The sequence below is a fragment of the Ambystoma mexicanum genome, chromosome 6p (assembly GCF_040938575.1).
Source record: "Ambystoma mexicanum isolate Mex_15411 chromosome 6p, UKY_AmexF1_1, whole genome shotgun sequence".
NCBI lineage: Eukaryota > Metazoa > Chordata > Amphibia > Caudata > Ambystomatidae > Ambystoma > Ambystoma mexicanum.
The window spans coordinates 1,212,210,861-1,212,237,038 of record NC_090935.1 but is presented as its reverse complement, the minus strand read 5'-3'; the positions used below and the strand labels follow the sequence as shown (position 1 = coordinate 1,212,237,038).

Sequence of the window (26,178 nt, the reverse complement as noted above, 5' to 3'; positions counted from 1 at the left end):
GCCACGCCCCATCAGCAGCTGGTGTTCTTTTAACACTTCTACAGTTCTTTGAACTCTTCTTCATATGCCACTTTTGTGACTTTCATTCAACACAGCCCGGTTCTTATCTGTTCTCCCTTCGATTCACCGGCTGTGATGAACCGCTTGGCTTTCCTTGGATTTGGAGTCCAGGCCGGTACCACAGTAGCAGGAGTTTCCCTCGCTCCGGCTTATCAGCATAGACACGCTCTGTGTACTGTTGACATCTGTTGTAAAACTCCTGGGCTATTGTCCATGGCCTTACAATTCCCTCTGCGGAGGGTTTGCGGGTCTGAATCGAAAAGGACAAGGTTGCGTCTCTCTTTGTCAGCTTCTTGATATTTTCTGCCTTTCTCCTTCTTTTGAACTGCCGGGTCTGGATAGCTGTCTCGTCGTGCTGTCTGCCTCGCCAGCCTTGTGCTCCACCTTTTTATACCTGTGGGGAAGGGAAAGGGCTGTCAGGTGTGAATGATTTAGGTCAATAGCCTGACTTTGCCTGAAACTTGTATTGGAATATGTCCGGTAAACAATTCTATGAGTCTGTTGTCTTTCGTGTGGCAAAAAGTTGTTCGAGTCGGAAGGGTGGGGGCGTGGTCGGGGATAGAGTGTTAGATTGTTCTACGGGGTAGGATTATCAAACAGTGCTATATGGGATTACCACCCTCGTATTAGAGGGGTTTTGAAATGAGTAGGAGGGTTTGTGAGGGAAACAGGAATAGGTAGGATCATGGGAACGGTAGTGCTTTATTTGGGCAGGTTGGGGTTCGGAAAATAAAAATCTGAGGGGCGGGAAGAAGAATGGTTGGGAGTATTCGGGTAGAAGGTGGGAAAGCAGGGTTTCTCGGAGATGTGGTTTTCTAGTCTACTGGGGTTTGTACTCCAAGAGTATTTACCAGATATGAAGGGGACTTCAGGTTGAGACAGGAGAAATCTAATGGGCGGAAGGGAAGCAGATGTAATACAGCCTACTACGAAGGTTTCAGGGATCTTGCCCTCCTCACCTTCTTCTGTCCTTTGGGTTATTCCCCTGAGTACAACCCCAAGCTTCCCCATCCCGGTGAGTCTTTCTCGCTCTTTCACCCCTACAGTTGGGATCTGAGCATATCAGCCCCTCTTTGGCCACCTGAATAAGGGTTTCTCAAGGTTTGCTATGTTAGATACCCCCAGGTATCTCACACTCCCCCCCCAACCCCCATGCAGGTGACTCCAGATACCCACAGCTGCCCTGGCTAATGACCCCTGTGCGTGATCTACAAACACTGCAAGAGAATACCTACAACCATGCTCGCAGGAGGACCCGAGTCTGCATCGAGCATACCTTCGGCCTCCTGAAGGCATGTTTCCGCTGCCTCAGCCGTATTGGTGGAGCCCTGATGTACGCTCCAGAGAAAGTTGGGAAAATTATGCTAGTGTGTGCAATGTTGCACAATATCTGCCTGAAGAGAAACGTTCCGCTACCGCCGGAAGTGGACATACCACCCCAGGGGATGAGGAAGCAGTGCCTGTGACAGTGGCAAATGCACGCATTGCCAGAGATGACATCCGGGCAGGATGCTGGGAGAATGGCACGCCAGGGACTGACAGACAATTTCTTTGGACACTTACAAATGGCACAAGCCATGCACCACTGTGTTACACCTCCCAATCAATAAACACAACAATGACACAATCAGGAATGTCCTCGCATTGATGAAGGTAAATAGTTTTTATAGAATGAAGTGCCCCAACTATCCCCCCTCCCACCACCAACTCCCCATCACACTACTCCCACCCCTCTCGCTCCTCCCACCCCCAACTCCACATCATGGCCACTCAAGGAAATCAGTGTCCCAGAGTCTATCACAGTCGTGTCCTCCTCCCACCCCTGCCGGCCCCTGGTGATCTTGGTCACAGAAGGCGTGCTGACCGTCGCCGTGGGGTGCCCTGCTGTGACCCCTCTGTCGGTGTGGATGTTTGGAGGGGATGGAGTCTGTCCCCATGTTTTGCTGCTGTTGCATCTCTGTGCTCTGGCCTCTGCCAGTGCAGAGACAGCCTCTTTCATTTCCCTGACACGTTGGGTGTAGAGTGTAAGGGCAGATGTTTGTTGCTGTCTCACCCCTGTTCCGCGCCATGGCACGCACAACCCTGCGGGCAGCCCCCTGAATGCTGTTCCTGATTGGCCGCACCCACGCTGCAAACCTGTAGGCAATCTGCTTCACCTCCTGCTGTCTGCGCTCCTTGTTCTCGAACCTCACCATCAGCATGCTGCGTGTCGAAGTGTGCTGTGGTGTTGAGGGGCTCTGCACTGGCATAGGACTGAAAGCAGGGGACCCGTATGGGGGAGTATCCACAGCGGTGTTGAGTGCTCTATGGGAAGTGCTGGTGGTGTTGAGGGCTCTCTGCCGAGTGCTGCCATTGGCAGCATGGAGCGCTCTCTGGGGGGTATGGCCCTTCGGCAGGTGATGTCACTGGGTTTGTGTTCCCCTGTAGCTCCTCAGTCGCCCTGGCAGCAGGTGTGGCCTCAGTGTCGGGGCTCCCGGCTGTTGGAGTGGGTGCAGGGCCCTGCACTGCTCCTGGTGTTGTGGGTGTTACCTTGGCCTTGCTGTGGTGCGGCATTACGTGCTGGTGCATATGCTTTGGCGTGGCCGGTGTGGGCTTTTGCGGGGTGGTGGTGGCAGACCTTGCGGGCCTGGTAGCGGTGCTCCGTGATGGGCCGGCATCCTCCTTCTCCGGCAATGCGCGAGTGCCTGCAGGGGACATAGGCAATGTTGTCAGGTATGGTTCAACCACTTGTGTTGGCATGCAAGGCACAGTTACTATGGTACATAGTGTGACCCCACACATGGGCAAATGGGCATGGTTGGTCTTGGGAGGATGCGTGTGGGCCCAGCATCATGGGGTTGCTTGAATTGATGGGTGTGCGACCCATGACCTGTTTGTTTTTGGCCTGTGTGTTATGAGAAACCTGAAGGTATCTCACCCGCTAGTCCCCAGATATCTGTCATCCCGGTGGCCAGCACATGGCCATCGCTATTGGATCCAGTTCGTGGGGGTGGACCAGTGGGGGACGGTCATCTGGACGGAGGGGTCTTGGAGGAGTGGAAGTGGGACACCAAAGGTTGAGACACGGTACCCCCTTCCTTGTAACATCTTTTCCCGATGCTACCTTGTAGGTTATTTAGAAGCTCTACCCCTTCTCCACCTTTTCCGTCACAAACACTTTCTTATGCAGAGAAAGACAACGGACTAACACCAGAGCCGTTTACCTGACCTGTCCCATTACAAGGGTCGGGGACAGTCAGGCAATTGGCAGTAACCACGTACACCTGATGGCCCTTTACCTTCCTCACAGGGATAAAAGGCGGAGCACGAGAGCACATGACAAGCAAGGCCGAACGCACGAGGAAGCCGCTATTCCGGACCGGCAGTTCAAGCGGAGGAGGAAGGCAGCGAGACCTGAAAGGACGAGTAGGAGGGAATTGCCCTTGCTCTTTTTAAACTCTAACCTGCAAAGCCTCCGAAAAGGGAATCACAAGACCGGGGAGTACAGCTGGCGTGTGGTGTGACAGGTGTCAACAGTGCACGGGGGCCTCCTGCATTAATAACACAGGCGGGGAGACACGCTGGCTACCGTGGTACCGTCCTTGACTCCTGAAGCAATGCTTCCCATTCTGGCGGTGACGCAATTTACACTGACGCTATTAGTGCTGGTGCTAATAGTGCCAGGATCGCCGGTGATAGCGCTATTGGTTCCACTTTCTCAGTGGTAGCTCTTGTTTCGGCATTGTTACTGCCGGGTGCTAATAGCGTTACCGCAGGGGTCAGGGCATGTTCACGCCAGGTTGTGATGCATTGCTAATTCGGCTGCACGACTCCACTGTAACGCTATCACTGCCCCGCGGTAATTGCGCTGGATTACCGCCAGACTTGTGATGAGCCCCATAGTCTCTACTGGGTGAACTGGACTCTTTCTCGTCCCAGTTGTCCAGTGTACTCCAGGTAGGTAGTCCCTGTTCTTCCTCGTCTGTGTTTCTCCTTCTCAAATACATGGAAGTGTTGGGAACTAGTGTACCATGTATAGGGTAGGAGGATGAGGGAGGTTGTGGTGCACTGTGGACATCCCGCGTTCTCCCCGGATAGTCATCGCTAGTCCCACAGGGGGATCCCTCCCCATGAGATCCACCAGCTGAGGGGGACTATCGGGTACAAGCCTCATCTCCCTGGCCTCATGGGAAGGGATGAGATCCAAGGATTCGTCACAGTACATACAACCACCTTGTGGAAGTAAGTGAATGGATTGCGACATTTGAGAGCCTGCAGGCAGCTCTCTAATCTACCTTGCTGCAGTGAGGGCTACCAAAAGTTTCTTCTAAGCCAATAGAATGATGTTCTGCCATAATATGTCAAGGTACTCACACAATTTGCCAGCTGCTGCCATCTTATGACCAGATAGTACCTTTGTGTAGTGTCTGGCAAATGCCTATCCCATGCCTACACAAAAGCCAAAACTGTTGGCTTTGCCATAGCTTTTATTTTTACATTCCTGATGCAGTGCATTCTGCAACTCCCACAAGGATCTTTTGTTAATAGCAATCATACACATAAGCAGGTTGAACATGTGTCCATGATCGTACAAGGAACTTTCTTGCAAGTAACAATTGAGTCCCCCATGTTATTGCCTAAAGACTATAAAAGATAAAACGGAACTGGTGTGGGCTCTTACTGGTTTGCATTTTATGATACACAATTTACACACATAGGCACACATTGCCACGTGTACACATTTGCACAAATGAGCCATATTTTTTATTTTATTGTGTATGGTTTGACAAATAAAACTTTACAACTATTATAAATTCATGCAATGTAAAACCAAAACAGAAATACAGCAAAAGCAGTCGTGTTAAAAACAAAAAGGAAAAAAAAATAAGAGCTCAAAAGCTTCTATCCAATTAATTATGATAATTAAAATCAATCAATTAAAAAAAACATGCAGACACATTTGGGGGAATTTAAACATCTTTGCCACAGAGAGTCAGTGTTAATCCAGTTTATTGAGGGGAACAACTTTCCTAGGTAGCTTATACGCAAAGTATTCATTGAAGGGCACTCTATGATTACATTTTTGGATGTTTCTTTACCCTCGTAGATTTTACAAGATCTGAAAAACTGGTCGTTCATTTCATTCTGCCCTCTACTTTGTAAGATTTCACGGCTAGGGGCGCAAGTTACAACTGAAAAACACTGCTCTGCGAATAGTACAAGGGTCCTGTTAGGCAGAATCCTGTGCAGCGCCCTTAGGGACCACTACACACAATTAAGACTACAGGTGGCAATACAAGTTTTACCTTTGGTACAAGCCTGTACTACTATGTTAAAGTGGTAGCAGTAGCTGAGCAGCCAGACTTATCTCAAGAGTATATGAGCAGTAACAGAGATTACACAAAGGGACCACAATTACTGTGACTCAAGCAAACACTGACTCAAGGTTTCAGGTAAAAAATATAAGTACATTTATTTTAAACCATTTATTATAAACACAACACTTCTATTAATTCAAAATCACACGTAAAATACACTACAACCAACCAATTTACTTTGGTACACTCTAACTCAAGGTAAGTACCCTATGTTTTAATGGACCGGTGTTGTGAAACACAAGACGTTACCGGGAATACACTTGCGATCACTTTTTGACAGTAATGACAGTTCGGTCTTACTAAAGAAATGCGTATCCGCGGCAAGAAATGTTACCGGGGCAAAAACACACTAAGCACCTGAGTTAGCCAGAGAGAGTTGGGGCCAAAAATCATAGGCAGACCGAATCAGAGAACACTAGTTGACAGGAATTCAAGAGTCAATAGGCCGGGGCCAGTGTCAAGTGAACCGGGTTCCTGTTGTCGAGGATTACACAGTCGAACAGTTCAAGATTCAACGTTGCCAGGAGTACTTAGATATTGTCAACAGAGGAAGCAAAAGTTATAAGAAGGAGGGAAAACGAGGACAAGCCTTGAAGGCGAAGAAAAGGGATTCACCCCAATTCCTCAAGCAGAACACAGTACCTTATTCAATGAAGAAGCTGGTGCCACGGCAGTTTTTCCTGTTGGTTTCCTGCAGACCCACGGTTCCTGGAGCTTCGGTGCGAAGGAGGACGTCTTGAGGGGTCTGCACCACACAGGGATGAAGCCGGCAGCAGCGACGGTGAATAAAAGGTGCGCTCCTTAAAAACAGGAGAGGCTCTTCAGATGGCTATCCGGACCACTACAGCAGTGTGCAGCGATTTCGACCAAGAAGAGGATCCTCTGGCTGTGGAAGATGTGCTGGTTATCCCCACCAGGCTCAAGGGAAGAAGACTCCGGACTCCGGACTCTAGGTGGGCATCAGGAGGGAAGCAAAGATCTTACTATCTGAATTAAAAATGAGTCTTGTATCTCAGCAATCGCGTGGAAATTTGTCACTTCCTTGTCTCGTGTAGTACATATGTATCCTGGGGATACATTTAAAAAAAAACAAAAACGAATTACACAAAAGTATCAAATGCGTGTCTAAATGCACAGCTTAAATATATGGATTCACCTGTAGAAAAGTTCCATTTTATTAAGATTGGTCCAAATCATGCTTGCAACAAAAGATCCTGGGGATCAATACATTTGCTATGTTCATGACAGGAAGGTTCGATTTCCCTTGCTATAGTTTTACTGATTTGGGGAATTGTCTTTGCTTAAAAATGATTGAAAGTCTCTTATTTTCACTGAACAAAAATGTTGGCAGGTCCTGGCTGTTTCAACATATGATGGAGTAGATCAGAATTTGTGTTTCTCCTACTGTGAATAATTTGTTGGTGATGAATGTCATTTGTCATTTTTCGCTTCTGAAGACGCCGGTTAGATAAGCATTAGATAATTTTGTGCAATGTTTTCATTATACTTTTTTTTATTGATTCATGGAAATCATATTATGCATTACATCTGGTAATGATTCGAGTTGGTTCTTTTCTTCACCTCATTGTTTTGTCATTCAGACACACATCGGCAACCATGTGTATAGGGGCGCAAGTGTAAACCATTCAATTTCATTTTAGTCACATTGAGGTGCACAGTACAGAATTTGTACATGGGTGCTAATTGCAACTGGTCTCATCCACGTAATGCTCACTGTAATGTCTATAATGTGTCACTTTAAAAGCACACTATGCTACATGTGCCCAAATTGACACTTGAGAATTTGACATGTTACAAAGACACTGCACCAATGTTTGCCACATTTCCTGTACTTTGATTATTCCACTTCTGAATGTGTGCATATCATATTTATAATTTTTTGTTTTCTCAACAAATAATCCCATCACACATTCTATTACCCACCATATTTAGTATCCAGTCCTTTAGACCTTATACTTGGTCTGATACATTTGTGTACCAGACAATTGCCGGGAAGTGACAGGATGATGGGAGAAACTGACAAGGCTAGCAAATTAATGTGCTGATAGCATTAATGTCCTTGAAACCAAGCAATGGCAGTAGTTATTGTCCCATACACTCTTCAGTAGCACTCTCTTGCAGCTTGTGAATGCATGTCATACGACTACCAACAAGTGGGGTTTTTGATTTGCCCTACAGTCTGGTATGCTGCAAAAGCCCATGTTCCAGTGAATGGTGGTTGTACCTCAATACTTCTACTTTGCCTTGAAAGGGTAGTAGGCATCTTGCAAATGCATCTGCTTCGTATCTGTTCAAAGCCCCTGTTTAACACCGAAATAAATCTTCAGATAGTGCACATTGACACAATACTTTAATAAATCCTACTGGACTTGGGCCCCTTCCTCACATGCAGTGAGGCACAATGACATTTTAGTGCTATTTTGTCACTTGCGCCTTCCAGGGCTAACATCGTCTCCCATCCTCCTAATTATAGGCTATAAATTGTGCATTATGGGATTGCAGGGTGCTATGCTATATGCGATGGAACACTGCCTTATATTACAAGGTCTGAGACAAATGTTTACATATTTGGTATACATCCCTGCCAGATTATGTGCAGTATATTTATATATATATATATATATATATATATATATTTCTGTTTGTTAATCTGCTTAGAATCACATGCTGTGCATAATCCGACATCCAGTGGTCACTGCGGAGTATTGCATTTTGTTTTTCGTAGTGCAAAAGGGGACGTCGACAAGGCGTGTCTGTAACACTATCCCTATAGTGACGTGCAGGGTACCCACAACCCCTCACGCGTCGAGGTCCCTCAGATTGTTTTTTTCCGCCCAGTTATTGGTCGCCTTTATGCGGAGCTCCTCGAGAGACATTGCAAAATCATTTCCTCGACCCTTGGTCGTTTATTATTATTAATAACTATCACATAGATCCCTCCCTCGACATAGCTGCCAAGCTGTTCTCCGCCGAGCAAGATCTTCGACGGAGGGACGAGCGGAGGAGATCCTTCGGCGCTGCCGAACACGTGGCCTGGCCTCGCCGGCCTAACACAGTAGGGAGAGTGGGGTTGTGTGGTCATTTCTTTGTTTCACTCTGAGAATGCCTTTCTCTTTCCCCTCTCTCTCTTTCGAGGTCATAATCACATTTCATGCCCTCAGCTATGGAGAGGACGCCCTTTAGGTTTTGCCCGCGTTGCAAGGGCAAGTTTACCTGGAAAGACAAGCATAAACGATGTAACCGTTGCTTGCCCCTCGATCACAAAGAGGACGGCTGTGCGGCCTGTAAGTTACTTAAACCCAAAACTTTAAAGGACCGCAGGGTCAAAAGGTGGGCAGCCCATGCGATGTCTAGGTCTGACTCCTTGCCAGCTGCCGCCGCCGAATGTGATGAGGACCGTGATTACACGGCCTCCGCAACGGAAGTTGTAGACCTCTCGAAGGAGAGTTCCCGCTCCTCGTCGTCCGTCCCCGGCCCCGACAAGCCCGGCTCATGCCCCGCTTATGGGGAGGAACACCCCGGCGACAAGGACGAACACAGAAAAACACATAAGCACATACCCCACGGCACTCCCCGCCACCGCTTCCGCGACCGGCGACTGGGCTTTCTGTAAATAAGGGTGCTAACCCCCACATTTTGAAGTTGAAACTGGGGAGGTCACCCCAGATACTGATTTCGTTGAAAGGATTATTAAAGAAAAACCTCCCACTAGTCAAACTATTCCTAACCTTGCCTCGGTTAAGAGACGACTCACCCCATCGCTGTCCAACCCGCGCTGGTAAGAGGGGTCAATCCAAGAATTGAGAAATTGTTCTCACCCTCTCAGTCAGACCCATTATATATCAGGGGTCACTCAGTCCCGGACTCCTTAGTGGTGACCAACACAAGGAAGAGGGCTGGGGTTCCACTGTCAACCAGCGAGGCACCCCCAGATAAAGAAAGGAAAAAGCTTTATGCCTTTGGGCAAAAGAATTACCGCCTCGACAGCGTTTTCAATTAGGATTGCCAATAATAATACATTGCTGGCAAGCTATGCTGATGCTCAATGGGGAAAGCTTAAGCAGGACATCGAAGAAGCCCCTGAACCTCTAAGAACTCGCTTATTGGCTACAGTTACAGAAGGAGCTCTGGTCAACCAGAGCATCATTAAGAACACTCTTGATGCGGCAGAAACTGCTGGCCGTTCTTTGGTGCAGGGAATTCTGCTCAAGCGTCACGTCTGGCTTCGCAATTCCGGTTTCAAGGCAGAAACGCAGGTGTCACTCATTAATAAGCCAATAGAAGAGTCAAATCTTTGGAAGGGCAGTGGACGATGCACTGGAAAATGCGAAGAAAGAATTCGACACCATAAAGACCAAATCTCAAACCTCCAAACAGGCGGGGATTTAGCAACAAGCTCTTTTTTCGTGGCCAACGCCAACAGCAGCAACAGCATTACACTGCGGGCAACTGGCCCTCTAATCACGGTACCAGTAACCAGTATAACCAAAGAGGACAACGCTGTGGCAAGAGCAGAGGCCAGGGCTCCAGCCCCAGAGGCACCCCAGCAAATAACACCAAATGACCCGAAGGTTCGGGTCCGCTCCCATGCGTCTCCGGTTGGGGGCCGGATAACATCGTTCCTATCAGCATGGGAGGGAATAACATCAGACCGGTGGGTATTGTCAACCATAGCCCACGGGTACTGTATAGAGTTCAATTGGTCCCCCACCTACAGACCTCCAAGGGGACGACGCCTGTCACCAGAACACCTCGTCATCCTCCTGCAAGAAGTAGAACAGCTGCTACAGAAAGGAGCAATAGAGGTTGTGCCCCTATCTCAGGTAATGGAAGGTATTTATTCAGTGTACTTCCTTGTACCCAAAAAGGACCTAACCATGCGCCCTGTACTAGATCTGCGCCCAGCAAACAAATTTGTAAAACCACAAAAATTTTGTATGGTAACATTACAGGAGGTAATTCCCCTGCTATCTCAGGGGGACTACATGACAACACTGGACATGAAAGATGCATACTTTCATATTTTGATGTTGCCAGCGCACAGAAAATACGTCAGGTTCATGATAGAGGGCAAACACTACCAGTTCAGAGTGCTACCCTTCGGCATAGCGTCTGCACCGAGGGTATTCACGAACGTACTGGCAGTGGCAGCGGCCCACCTGCGCAGGTTGTCCATACCGGTATACCCTTACCTCGACGATTGGCTCATAACAGGGGAGTCTTACGAGACATGCTTCTCAAACACCCAAAAGACAGTAGACCTTTTGTTCCAACTGGGCTTCTCCATCAACGAGAAGAAGTCCAGCTTAGACCCCAGCCAAATCAAACAATTCCTAGGGGCTCTAATTCGAACAAAGGACGGCCTCGTCTTCCCCTCCAACGAGAGGGTCCAAAATATGCTGTTTCAGATTGCTCAATATGTGGCCGGTCGAGAGGTGACGGTACGCAAAGCAATGCGCTTGCTAGGAATGATGGCATCATGTATTTATTTGGTACCTCACGCGTGCCTGCGCATGCGCCCAATGCAAGAGTGGCTCAACAGCCAGTGGTGTCAGGCCAGCGGACAATGGGACGATCTAGTGGTGGTCTTGCAGGCCTTGGTTCTCTTTCTACAGTGGTGGTCGAAGGAAAACCTGGTAATAGGGAAACCATTCGCCACCCCCGCAGTGGAAGCCACTCTAACCACAGACGCATCCCTCACAGGATGGGAGGCTCACCTATCCCATCAGACTGCTCACGGAGTTTGGACTCTGAGCGTAGCTTCCAAGCACATAAACTTACTGGAGCTACTTGCGGTGTTCAAGGCACTAAAAGCCTTCCAGACACACCTACAAGGGAAAACAGTGATAGTCCTCACGGACAGCACCACAGCCATGTACTACCTCAACAAGCAAGGGGGCACTCACTCTCCACGACTGTCCAAGCTGTCCCAGAACATCTGGAAGTGGGCTCTCAGACACAACATGTTCCTATTGTCACAACATGTACCAGGGGAACTCAACCTGCTAGCAGACGAACTCAGCAGAGACTTCCCTCTGCCCTCAGAGTACGAATGGCAGTTACACGAAGAGATCGTCTTCAACGTCTTCTCACAATGGGGCTTCCCAGAAATAGACCTGTTCGCAACTCTGGAGAACTCACAATGCCTAGATTACGCCTCCAGATACCCACAGAACCGCTCCAAGGGGAACGGTCTCTGGATGCCATGGTCAGGGAAATCTGTTTACGCTTTTCTCCCGACTCCTCTGCTGAACAAGATAGTGCACAAGATGCACCAGGAACCAGTCACCATGATACTGATAGCCCCGATGTGGGCCCGCCAACCATTGTTTGCGCACCTGATGGAGATGTCCCTGTCCCCACCGGTGAAACTGCCCTGCCTGTACAACATGCTGTCACAGGACAAGGGCAAGACACTACTCCATGCCCACAGAACATGAATTTAGCAGCCTGGCTCCTGAGGTCATAGAATTTGGCCATTTACAACTCCCACAGAGATGCATGGACATTCTCAGAGAAGCAAGAAAACCCAACACTCGCCACTGCTATTCTAGCAAGTGGAAGAGATTTGTCATCTGGTGTAGAGGTAAGAGCATCAACCCAGTCCACTGCTCTCCCACACAAATTGTCCTTTACCTGACCCATTTACTGGACTCAGGTCTAGTGTTCAATTCTATTAAAGTCCATCTAGCGGCACTGTCTGCATACACCACCTCTCAACTTAAGGTGTCATGGTGGAAAGTCCCAGTTATCAAAGCCTTCATGGATGGGTAAAGAGAATACACCCTCCGATAGCAAACACAGCTCCCGTTCGGGACCTTAATGTGGTACTTACCAGGCTCATGGGCTCACCCTTTGAACCCATGCACAAGGCAACTCTTAAGGACCTCACTCTTAAGACTGCTTTCCTAATAGCTATCACCTCCATTAGGAGGGTAAGTGAACTACAGGCTCTTTCTATTCTAGACCCCTTTGTAATAGTTCACAAAGATAAGGTGGTTCTACGCACACACCCAAGGTTTGCAACGAAATTCATATCGAAATTCCATGTCAACCAGTCAATGGAACTACCAACGTTCTTTCAAAACCCTTCCAATTTGGGAGAAAAGAGCCTGCATACACTCGATGTGCGCAGAGCTGTCATGTTTTATATGGAAAGAACTAGGCCACTGAGAAAGACTAATCAGTTCTTTGTCTCGGTGGCAGCAGGAAGAGAAGGAGATGCAGTCTCAAAGTCCACTATATCTAGATTGATTGTTCAATGCATCACTCTCTGTTACACTCTTGCTAAGAGAGAACTAGCCTTCAAGCCAAGGGCACACTCTACTCGAGGCACTGGGGCATCCATAGCATTCATTGCAAACTTTCCCCTTGAGTCCATTTGCAAAGCGGCGACCTGGAGTTCTGTACACACCTTTACAAAACACTGTCTAGATGCTCACTCTAGATCTGATTCCCAGGTGGGACAAGCAGTATTAAGACATCTTTTCTCTACTGTTCCTTCTCACAACCCACCTCCAACTCCGGGTACTGCTCGCTAGTCTATGCACAGCATGTGATTCTAAGCAGATTAACAAACATCAGAAGACAATGCGTTACTTACCGTAAAAGCATTTCTGATGGTTGTATCTGCTTAGATTCACATGCGCTCACCCTTCCTCCCCGCTCGGATGGAAGGAACATAGACATATTTCTACATCTCTCTCTCTTTTCTGTACTCACTCACGTATAGAAGGCTCCCTCAGGGCAGAAAAAATACAAACTGAGGGACCTCGACGCGTGAGGGGTTGTGGGTACACTGCACGTCACTATAGGGATAGTGTTACAGACACGCCTTGTCGACGTCCCCTTTTCGACTACGAAAAACAAAATGCAATACTCTGCAGTGACCACTGGATGTCGGACTATGCAGAGCATGTGAATCTAAGCAGATACAACCATCAGAAATGCTTTTACGGTAAGTAATGCATTATCATATATATATATATATATATATATATATATATATATACACACAGCACTTCCTTTATTTAGATGCTTTCTAATAAGAGGTTTATATCCATGGAGGGTTTACTAACATGCAGTCTATAAACAAATGAGATACAGTGTTGAGGCCTCAAGCAAGTCTTTCCACCATTAAGTGAACAGCCCACTATTTGTTCACAAATACTTGCACCTATTAACTTGTTTTGACAGTCCGACTTTCTTTGGTTTTGTACAAATCAAAGGAGTTCTACTTAGGCTTCAAATCGCCCTACTAATTTACCTCCTATAACCAATACATTTTAAGGTTTCTCTATAGGATCAGTACTAGATGAAATGTGTACAGGCCACTACTCTGAGTCTGGCATAAAACAGTCATACCAAGGCTTAGGTTCCTGGTTCATTTTAACAATAAGAACATCTCGAACCTAAGGATTCCGGGCTTTCACCATATACCGGAGGACAGTTATCTAGGAATGTCCCCTTTCCTTTCTTGTTATGTTCTCTTCATACCACCTTGGACAAAGTCGGATCTTGTCTAGGCCACTCTTGGCTTTTAGGCATGGCAATCCCAGAAATATGATTCTGGCTTTTCCTTTTAGGGACAAGTTCATTGCAATCCCTGGGCTGCCTGAGCACATCACATAGCCAGACACTACTTGTTACAATTATCTGTGTATTTTGAAATCTTGTCTCATGCATTCAGTCGCTTATTCTCCTGTAACATTAGAATATAGCATCTCAATTCCTGCAACGCGAATCGAGGATCCACGGATCTAAATGCACCCAAGCTATCCCATAAAATGTTCTCCTTTTGATCATTGAAAAATTAGTATTGCCGTTTTATTTTCCTGCTTACCACTATTGTAGCAAACGCACTGTAAATGTGTCTCGACTGTCCCCCTTGATGGATCCTTTTTTGTTGGTTCTAACAATTGTAATTTGTAAATTGGTCTTTTGACAACTGCATTCATTTCTCGAATAGCTGAAGTCAAGAAGATGAGTGGGGGAAGGGAGTCCAGTGACAGTATTATCATTGAAGAGTTATTGTCCACCATTCATAGCATGTTAGCAGTCAAATCAAGAGACTGATTTATTATTGCAATATTGCCATTATTCTAAGTGATCTTGAGAGAGATGTTAAAGAAACAGGTAACAATAAGCACTGGTATAGTCTGGTGCCACGTTTTCCTTGTGGGGATACCTTACTTCTGTATTTTTAAAAGGGGGTGGCTATAGGGGTCTCCCTCACAAAGAGAAATGCAGGAGAAAAGAAGGAGCCACATGCATGCATGGGCAAGGAGCCAAAGGGATAGCAGGTACAGGGGTATCCCGCAAGAAGAATGCCACTGAGGTCTGACATTTAAAACACAAGTGAAGCTGCAGCGCAACTTAACATTTTCTTGTTTATCACCAGGGTAAAAGAGTTGCTCTCTACAAACGGGCCCAGATTCTTGTGGCAGACACATGGAGTGTTTTAGAGGGAAAAGGAGATGGTTGCTTTCATGATATTTCAAGCGTGACCATGTTCGCGGACTACAGGATCCCACAAGTCCTGGTTCACCTGGGAGCAATGAAATACTCTGAAGAACTAATGGAGAAACTAAACAAAGGTTTGATGTAATTTTTAAATATTGAAATTGATGTCCATATGAAGAAATATGTGTACACTCTGGAGATCATTTTACTGCAAGGCGGTATTTGGCAGCATGTAGCCGTTACGTGTAGTAGACCTATACATAACATAGGTAACTCCCCGACACCAAATTTTGGCAATGTGCAATTGCATTTGTTCGGAGTGCAAATGTTTAGGGCAAAAGGCAGCTTACCCATAACAGGTACTTCCGACCTGCACTCAAGCAGCACCACAGCCTTTCAACTCCTTGCCTACCCTCTCCTATCCCGTTACGCCCTCCCTCCCTTTCTTTGCAAAGCCACATGCAGCAAGGCCAACATTATTGGCAGAATAGTGCTAGGCAAGTCTATCAAAACAACTCCACGAGAAAGCCTCTCACACATTTAAGATGTATCTGCTATTGTTCTGCACGTTTATCAGATCATTCTACTGCAACAGACTAAATTCAGACTTGGGAAGATCAGCTATGAAAAGCGGACTTGATTAAATTAGCAGTATCTTAACCTGCAAATCTGTGTCAGGCGTCACAGGGAAGAAGGAACATTTTACATGATGCAGAGAAATGGGGTGACACACAATTTCCTTTTATTCTCACATAATCCACCCTTTTTTGTAAGGGAAATAACAACCTTGGGTTTCCTTAGGCCATGGAAGAACAACCTACATGTTGGATAGGATCAAAATGGACTTAAAGGTGTCCGTGTCCTTAAGGCGTTCCCTTTGCTTGGTTTTACTTTTCTCCCCAGTACATTACTTTTGTTACAGCAAGTGGCTTCCATCAGCCTTGGTTCCCTGCCTTGAAGGTCTGGTGGTTGATTAAATGCCTACAGGTACTAGAACTGGGTAACTAAAATAAAGGATCATTTTGAGTACAGGAGTAGGGAGATGTTTGTGAAAGGTGGTCCCTATACTAAAAGCGGTACAATCCAACGTCCACTTTCAGTTCTAAGCCAAACTTCTGATTATCCCACCAAGAAACCAGACCCCCAATTCACTCATTCTCATGGTGGTTTTAAAAACCCCAGCACACTTCTTTACATGGCTTTAGTAGATAATCTCAATGATGTCCATACCTCTGTATTCTGCATTTTTGTCATATACTGCCCCCATCTTGCATTCAGCGCTTTTCTGGGGAGCATTTTTTCTTACACCTGGGTTGTCAGGCTGCAGATGGATAGCCCACGCAGACAAGGGCAGCCCTTCTGGGTTTGAACCATTATAGGATTGGGTCAAGTACTGAGTTAAAGCTCCACCTAAGCTCTGGTAGCCTTGCAGGACCCACTAGGATCTGGCATAGCGCCCGAGTAGGAGGTTCTTTCACTCTTTAGTGTTTCCTGGCTCCAGGTACCTTCTGTGTAAAGACTTCCAGCAGACCCCTTGTTCTCTTCTATCTGGCAAATATAGAACTTCCTTTCTAAACAAGTTGGCTTTGCCTTCTGTTTTTTCCTTCTCCTTTCACTGAAATCACACCAACTCTATGGAATGATGTCCTTACTCCCTGCAAGTATGGAAGCCTCTGCCTCTTTTCATAGTTAAGCTTGAGTACTAATGCTCAGATGATGATGATGCTGGTTGGTGGGTCTGTTTTCTCATTAGTTTTATGCTAGGTGATTGATGTGCACCTAATGGTTCCACAGCCTATCTAGGTGTATGTCCCCTGCCCTCACTTGTGGTTGTGCTAATCATTTCATTCAGCTCCACGAGCGTACGTCACCTTTTGTCCTGCACATTTGCACTCCGCCGTGCAAACGAGTAAACACTACCTACCATGCACACAAGGCTTGCATTGGTAGCCAGTGTTTACAATGGATCCCCATGGAGTCCGTCTAAAGCTGTCATATAGCTGGCGGGCCAGGTACACAGAAAAGCAGGGGTTCAAAGAAGGTAAAAACTGAAAATGTAAATCTGGAACAATGAATAAACAAATAATATTCATGTTTTAATCAACAAATATGTTTTATTTACAATTAATGAAAAAGATAATTCAACTCCCTCCTCACCGCTTGCTACTCTAAGCAATCCTCTGTCCTCGTCCTCCTTGACCTCTGCGGCCTTCGATACCGTTGACCACCCCTCACTTCTTAACACTCTTTCTTCCTTTGGTCTCAGAGGCTCTGTTCTCAACTGGTTCTCCCCCTACCTCTACAACCGTTCTTTTGCTGTCTCCTGGGGCAGTCGTACCTCCCCCACTCTCCCCCTGGTCTTCGGTGTTCCCCAAGGCTCCGTACTTGGCCCCTTACTTTTCTCATTTTAAACTTCCCTTCTTGCGCCCATCATCTCTTCCTTTGGCATCTCTCACCATTTCTATGCTGATGACACCCAGCTTTTCCTCTCCTTCTCTTCTTTTACTCCTGATATCCACCTTAATCTTTCCTCTTGTCTTACTGCTATCAAAAACTGGATGTCATCCCACTTTCTCTACCTTAACACTGATAAGACTGAAGTCCTTTTCTTTCCCTCCAATTCGCTTCCCTCTCCCTCTCCCCCTTCTTTTATTCTCTTTCTCCCTACTTATCTCCCCTTTTCTGACTCTGCCCGCAATCTAGGCCTCCACCTTGACTCCACCCTCTCCTTTACCCACCACATTTCTCTTACCTCCCGCGCCTGTCGCTTCCACCTCTTCAATATCCGTAAAATCTGTTCCTCCCTCACCTTCCATGCTACTAAACTCTTAATCTCTTCCCTCATCTTCTCTCGTCTTTTCTATTGCTCTACTCTCCTCTTTGGTCTACCTGCCTCTCATCTTGCTCCCCTCAAATCCTTCTACCACTCTGCTATCCGTACCCTTTGCCTTCTCGCTCCTCACGATTCCATTTCCTCCTCGCTTTCTTATCTCGGCTGGCTTCCCTTCCATACTCAACATAAATTTAACTTCCTCTGCCTAGTTTTTAAATCTCTTCATGATCTCGCTCCCCCCTACCTTTCCTCTCTCCTTTCATTCTACACTCCCTCTCGTTCCCTCCGATCTGCCGATCTCTTCCTACTCACTGTTCCTCCTCCTCCCTGTGCCTTTTCTCGTTTCCGATCCTTTCAGCTCCTTGCCCCCCTACAGTGGAACTCTCTACCACTCCCTATGCGCTCCATTTCTTCTTACTCCTCTTTCCGCTCCTCCTTGAAATCTCATCTTCTCCACTCCCCGTCCTGACATTCCTCATCACTTCCCTTTACCTCCCTCTGACATCCCTCATTACCTCCCTCTTACTTACCTCTCCCTATTTGTTCCTTTTCCTCTTCTCCTTCCTATCCTCCTTGTAATCTCATCTTCTTCATCCCCCGTTCTGACATTCATCATTATTTCCCTCCTACTCTTCCTCTGTTCTATTTCTCATTTATAGACCTAGGTAAATTGTTGTACGTACTGTTTTTGATGGTTTGTCTCATGTTTTGCAATTATGCTTCTATTTTATTTTATTATATTCTAATGTATTCTTGTTGTTATAATGTAAAGCGCTTTGGCGTAAAGCGCTATATAAAATTTAATAAATACAAAACAGTACCCAAAGCAACACAAATTCTCAATATAAATTAAGCCTAAAGGGGGCGTCGCTACATAGCCACGGAATAAGGTGTACTCTCTGTGCTCCTGCTGATCCGGTATCGATCCTGAAGAAAAATGGACCCAAAGCCTGCAGAATTGTGCCGTTTCGAAGCTGCAGGCGTGCGACTATGTGAAGCATGCATCGGTCGAAAAGCTGGTGAAAATTGTGTACGGAGTGCTGAATTACGAATTGAAGAAGTTAACAAGACTAGAACGGCTTGGGATGCAAAAGGGCGCCCACATGAGAACAAAGGGATGACCCTCTGAAGGGACGCACCAAGACATCGAAGACTTGTGCCACAATCCACCAAAAGTGGCCTTCGCTCATCAAGGCGGAGCAGATTTGAAGTGGACAGCAGCAGTAGTGCTTACAGCGGGTGCACTCCAGAAATCTAACGGTAAGCGGCAAGCAGCTGATCAACGGATACAATGTATTGCCGCGCGGTGAAAAGGCTGGGTTACTCCGACGCGAGCATATGGAGCATGGGAGAACAGAGATAAGGTTGCATTGAGCACCAAACTGCCCGCAGGATACTGTGCAAGCCTGCACAGGGTGTGCCGAGAAGGGGTACCGCGAGACAGGCAGCTCTGGAGTACACTAGCTGAAATTCACCACTTCCGAACAGCAAGGCGGTGTACCCCTGCACCCATGGATGGACGCATAGCTGTGCTCGCAAGACGTGTAGCGCAGAAGCAGGACGGACCCTTTCAATGCCAAAGCAACATCTGCTTATGAGATGTGGTCCGGTGTGAGTGACAGAAGCACAGGGAGGTTACTACAGCAGCAGGCACAATACATGGTGGTGACTTGGGGGTAAGGTCTATGGCAGAAGTGTACAACGGCCCCAAACATGCTCAGTGTTGCATTCGTGACAGTAAGCAAACACTGGTGATAAGACGCCCCAACGCTCGGACGAACGGTGCCTCGTGGGAACATCGCATCGCATCACAGAGCTAATCTCACTGTCTGGCACGGCCTGTTGAACGCGACGGAAAGGAGTGCTGGAAAGGTCTAGGTTGCCAGTCACAGGCATAGGTGACCAGAAGAGCATCTGAGCAGCAACTGCAAAGGAGCACCAAGCTGTATTAACTTGCAAGATGGAAGCTGGCCTCGCCGGATGGTGTTGTCATTAGTGGAGGGGAGTAACACACGCCTGTAGGTTGCCCCAATCTGAAAGCACACTGGAGAGACGCCCGGGGAGCTCTGCTATAAACTGTACGAAACCCACCGGAAAGCAGTAGAGAACCTCCACGGGACCCTTCAAAAGGCAACACGGGTCAGCAAGCCAGTGAGAATAAGGCAGCAGACTGCCACATAAGAAAGATCCCCCCCACCCCCCCGGGAGGGGACGAGGATAAGCAACCAGGAACTGACCCACCGAAAGCCTCGAACATCAGCAATAAGGGGTCTACAGTCCACCAGAAGAATCGCAGTGCAATAAGGACATAAGAGCCAGAGGGACAAGCCAACAGGCAGACAGCAGAGACCATGGCGCAAAAGAGTGGCAAGATCAAAGTTAAGCAACCAACAATGGATATCTTCACGAAACCATCACAATCCCCGGCCACGACAGCACAAGCAAGAATTGACCTGCAGGACACGTCCGCCCCGCCATGGGAGGATCAGTTGATCCTGCCACGACAGCACAAGCAAGAATTGACCTGCAGGACACGTCCGCCCGCCATGGGAGGATCAGTTGATCCTGCAGGCCAGTACGGATATGAAATCCTCGTGGACCACTACGATAGCGGATCTCAAAGCGGCACTGGAATACGAGATCGATGCGCTGGGCGTGGATCTAAACCTTCTACGACAAGATGTCAGGAAGCTGGGGAGCGCACAAGCACTCTCGAGAGTTTGGTGAAGAACAACACAGAAGTCAGCACTACCAACGCTGAGGAGGTCCATATACTGAAAGAACAAGTACGCAACTTGGAGGACCGAGCGGAAGAGGCAGAAGGGCGTGCGAGACGCATCAACATCCGCGTGGTGGGACTGCCAGAAGGAGAAGAAGGACCAGACCCCACTGCCTACGTCGAAAAATATGCTGATTCAAGAAATTGGGGCTGGCAAGCTCTCCCAAGGGTTTGCGGTAGAACGTGCGCACAGAGCCCTAACAAGGAGACCACAACCAAGAGCCCCCCCACGAGTGATCATTGCAAAGACTTTTTTAGAGAAGGGGAAAAAATCCTGGAATTTTTTCGGAAGGGCGGAACAATAACCCGAGCTACAGCGACTGTCAACAGTGTATCCTGACTACACCATGCTGGTGCAAAGACGTTTTAGCTATGTGGCAGTGAAGAGGCGACTAAGGGCGGCGGGATTTAAATACATGCTGTTATATCCCGCAAAGCTAAAGATCTTACACAAGGGCAAAGCACACTTCTTTGAGGACCCAGAGGATGCGACGAACTGGCTGAATACCCAGGGCTGCCCGGATGACGGAAAGGGGCCGGAGCGAGAAGGACAGGATAAGTGAACCAACGTTATACCAGTAACTCTAGCCTTAAGGGGGACGGCAGCGAGGAATGCAATGTAGCCATATGGGTCTGCCTATAATGTGTAGAACTAGCGATTTAAAATTTCAAAATAAGGACTTGTATGGACTAGAATATAGTGGCTTAAACTTTCAACTAAGTATGTTTGATGCGCGGCAAGCTATTGCACACTGGGGGTATCGCAGTTGGAGCACGACCTACCCCCAATAGTTAGAGTAGTTGGATCGCCAGTAGGGCGATAACCCCCCGCGGTGCACCTAGTATCGGCAGTAGCCAAGAAAGGAGCAAGATGTGGGATAGCCTGAGATCCAGGGATGGAGCTGGGCATCAGTTGGGGATTGGGGGAAGGGGAGGGGGAAGGGACAGTTGTGGGTGGGTTGGGCAGGGGGGAGGGGGAAAAGTTGGGGAGTTTTGTAGTGGTGTTTTTTGGGGCACGAGCTTACACCCAAGCGCGAAACAGGAGGAGGCATGGATGGGGATGGGACAGGGATGATGATGGGAGACCTTAGAATAAGTAACCTGGAATGTCAGAGGACTCAACAGTTACCTGAAGAGAAATAAGGTAATGTTGTACCTGAGAAGGCAAAAAGTGGACATAGCCGTATTGCAAGAAACCCACCTCACCAAAGAGAAACAAGAGGTGGTAAATAAAAAGTGGAGATGCACCACCACAGGGGCAACATATTCGGCATACGCCAGAGGGGCAATCATTTGGGTGGCAACACATGTGCCCTTTCAAGTGCTGTAGGCCACGGTGGACTCGGACAGGAGGATGGTAGTGATTTGGGGACTGCTAGAGAACAGAGAACTGTGCATCATAAATACATACACCCCTAACCAAGATACAGTGGCCTATTTCAAGCCACTATATAGTAAGATCAGCCCCCACATAGGCGGCGCGGTAATATGGGGAGGGGACTTCAATTGCATGCTGAACCCCAAAATGGACAGATCAGACACAAAACTAGATAAACCCACCCCCGCAGCAAAAACGTTACAAGCTCTGTTGAGAGGCTTCCGGCTGGAAGACATATGGAGGCAGCGACACCCGAAAGATAGGCAATACTCACACTACGCCGCCCCTCACAACCTGTACACGAGACTGGATTACATATTCTCCACTCCGGAACTTGTGGGGGAAATGACGGGCTCAGAATATAAGGCGAGAATATTATCAGACCACTCCCCCCTGGCCCTGACGTGGCGACATCAGCCCCCCAAGGCCAAGATCCCAACATGGAGGCTCAGAGCCGAGGCATTGAAGGATACCGCATTCCGGGGGGACATGAGGGAGGAGATAACTGGGTATTTCGAAAACAACACTGGAAGCGTGGAGTCAGAAGGAACCCTATGGGAGGCCTTTAAGGTGGTAGTGAGGGGGCGACCATATCTAAATCTAGAAGGCTCCAAGGGGGTATAGTGCGAGAATTACAGTAGATAGAACAGAAACTAGAAGTAATTATGAAAAGAGGGGGCACCTCACAGGAGGATGCCTAACATGTGAGTCATTTACAAAAGGCATGCAGGGGGCTCTGGGAGAGGTTATGTAACCTGAATTCTAAGAAATACATTGAAAGACAACACGCAGGGGGAGACAAACCAGGGAGACTACTCGCATGGCTATACAAGAACAAGACACCAAGACCAGCGATTAGAGAGATAACAGGAAAAGCGGACCAAGTCTGGAATACCCAGGAGAGTGTGAACGAGGGATTCCATAGATTCTATAAACACCTCTAAGAAGATGCAGGAGGGACGGCAGTGCAGGAGACCCAGGAAATGCTACAAGATATAGGATTACCTAAATTGAGTGAGGAAGACAGGGAGAACCTGGATGCCCCAATCACAATAGAGGAAGAGGAATTGGAGACAGTGGTAATACATCTGCCCACAAGCAAAGCTCCTGGGACAGACGGGCTCCCCAGCGAATTCTACAAAACGTATAGACAAGAAGTACTCCCCCCGCTATTGGCAATGCTAAACAAGGCCTTCGAGAAAGGGAGACTGCCGGAATCTCTGAGGGAGGCGGTAATTATTCTGCTCCTCAAACCTGACAAGCCAAGCACAGACTGTGGGTCGTACAGACTACTATCCATGCTAAATCAGGACAGTAAAATTCTCATGGCTGTGCTGGCGAATAGACTCAAGCGAGTTATAAATAAACTCATACATCCTGATCAAACCGAATATGTCCCAGGTAGAAGCATATCCAATAATCACAGGAGGCTCCACCATATCATAGAACAGACAGAGGGCGACCCAAGTGAAATAGCAATAGTCTCACTAGATGCAGTGAAAGCCTTCGACTCCGTAAGGTGGCCTTGGATGAGGGCAGCCTTGAAAGAATATGGGATGGGACCAGGGTACCTGCGGTGGTGAAAATGAAGTATAGCTCCCGAACAGCTAGGATCAAAACGGGAGCGATAATTTCAGATAAATGGCAATTTAGCAGAAGGACTAGACAGGGCTGCCCATGTTCCCCGATGCTGTACATCCTTGCACTAGAACCACTAGCGATCTATCTGAGACAGCAGTACGAAGAAATAGGGGTTTACACTAAGGGGGAATGCACTTGTTATCATTGTATGCGGATGATATGCTGCTATACCTGCGGTACCCAGAGGAAAATTTGCAATATATTTTGGAGGTGATGGGGTGCTACGGGACTCTCTCGGGCATAGTGGTGAACCCCAAAAAATCGTGCATGTTCCCCTTGGGGAGATACAGAGGAGTCCCACAGGAGAACCTGCCCATCCTGCAGATAGCCTGGCAGATCAAAACATTCAGATACCTGGGGATAAACATATAAGCCTGGCAGATCAAAACATTCAGATACCTGGGGATAAACATATACCACACGATAGCAGATGAGTACAAACATAACACGGAAAGGGCAGTAGAAGGCATCAAGAACAGCATGGGGTTCTGGGCGAAGCTCCCCCTAGCCATGATGGGAAGGGTGGCCTTGCTCAAGATGGTGGTCCTGCCTAGGCTCCTGCATTTCTTTGCAAATATACCATACATGTTACCCAAACCCTTTTTCACTTAACTCCAAAGCTTATGCAGAGGTTTCCTGTGGCATTACTCCAGAAACAGAGTGGCCTTATGGAAATTACAGAATACGTATGACGGAGGGGGTATAAACCTGCTGAACTTTGAAATATACCACCTGGCAGGGCAGTTACAATACGTTACTAGGTGGCTTTTTGGAAGACGAGACCACAGAATCTAGACTGCTGAGGGGCGAATGCGACCCCTACTTCCTAAAGGAACTGGTATGGCTACCCAAACCAGAGTTGCATGGGCGATAGAGATTGCTGGAACTGGGCTGGAAGACATGGCACAAAGCGTGCCGAGCTATGCAAAACTTAACCCCATGCTCCCCACAGGCACCACTTGTGGCAATCTGCGGGGCGGATAAGCAGTTGAGGAAAGGGATCCGTAAACACTGGGAGCCGGTAGACCTAGCGACCATGGAAGATATATGGCAAGATGGGAAGGCACTGGACTTCCAAACGATAGCGGATGAAACTGGGGTACATACGGGGCAATACATCACATATACCAAATAGTTAAACGGGTGAAGGAAGCGTGGTCCGAAATAGCACTGGCAGAACAACCGGACACAGCAATAGAAACAATGTATGATATCTCGGAGGGAAGGCATGAAATATCCTGGATTTACGAGCTGGTAATGTCTAGAGTGAGTAAGGAGCCGCTCCAATTGAGACAGGTCTGGGGGGAGGAAGCGGGAGAAGCTATGCAAGATCGGCAGTGGGAAAGAGCTCAGAGATATCATAAAAAGGTGTCTAGAAACGCCAGGATGCAGCAGATTCAGTTATATGTCACCCATAGGGCGTACATGACCCCTCGAAAGATCGCCAGATTTGGAAGCACAGTAGTACAAAAATGCCCCTAGTGCGGGGAGGTGGATGTCGGGATGATCCATATGTTCTGGGCGTGCCCGGAGGTGGGAAAATTCTGGGAGGAAATTAAGCTCCGACTATCTGAAAAGGGAATCAGGCTAGAGGTGGAATCCGTGTGGGCATGTATGATGGGGGGATTTACCAGGCCACGTAACCTAAAACGTGTGCAAACTCCAGGACCTGGCCTACATACTGGCCAAAAGGAGAATAGCCATGAGCTGGAAAGCAGCCCACAGACCCAGATTAGAGGTATGGTGGAATGATCTCCTGAAATGGGCAGACGCTGAGGGAAATCTGAAAAACTGAGGTAGAAGCTCGAGTTAAAGGGGGGGGGGGAGGGGTGAAGACAGTAATAAAGAATATGCAAATGTATGCTAGAAAAAACTAAATAAATAATCAAATAACTTGAGCCTAAAACCTCTCACAGCATCACATGCATAACATCCAACCGTACCCTATACACATACAGCCCTGAACAACATACACTGCATATAGACTACCAAAAACACACAGGGTGGATGTGTAAGAGTTGGCACCCACTATTCACTTAACTAAAGCAATACAGATAGCCAAAAAGGAGACCAGATCTACTTCCAAAACACTGACTGGTTTCGACGTGAACAATTTAATTACAAAATTTTATCAGGGGTAAAGACATTTCATCTTAAAGAAACACATAAGTAATGCATCAATAATTCTATAACAATTAAAAATTGCAGTACTACAAACTGATTTAAAACTCTACTTGCAACTAATTTCAGACCATACATTTAGAAAATCCCTGTAAAAGAACAGGAATCTGAAAATAAATCAAGGAACCCAAACTACAAATGGGGTCATCACCCTACAGTGCACTCTACATTGGAACATCTGCTAATCAGGGTAATTTGAGGGAGGATAGAAAACCCAACAAAATAACTGCCACCATGCCCAGTGAAAAAATTAAAGGGAAATATTCAAAGAAAAAAAGAGACAAAAACACCCAGTGCTAATTAATAATTGAAAAAATCGGAAGTGGAACACATCCTACATGCCACACCTGAGCAGTGATGCATAGAATACAAGTGGGGTAACCAACCCAAAAGAGCAAAAGGAATTGCAGTATTATTGAAAAGTTATTGGGCATAGGTACTTGGAGCGATCATCAGACTGGCACTA

General features: G+C 47.3%; 1 protein-coding gene across 1 annotated transcript in view; it reads left to right on the top strand.

Moving 5' to 3' along the window:
* QNG1 (Q-nucleotide N-glycosylase 1) overlaps positions 1-26,178 on the top strand; it is a 401,288-nt gene that overhangs the window by 358,208 nt on the left and 16,902 nt on the right. The window contains exon 4 of the mRNA XM_069625865.1: positions 14,839-15,034. Within this exon, the coding sequence (XP_069481966.1) occupies positions 14,839-15,034 (196 nt within the window). The remainder of the gene's footprint in view (positions 1-14,838; positions 15,035-26,178) is intronic.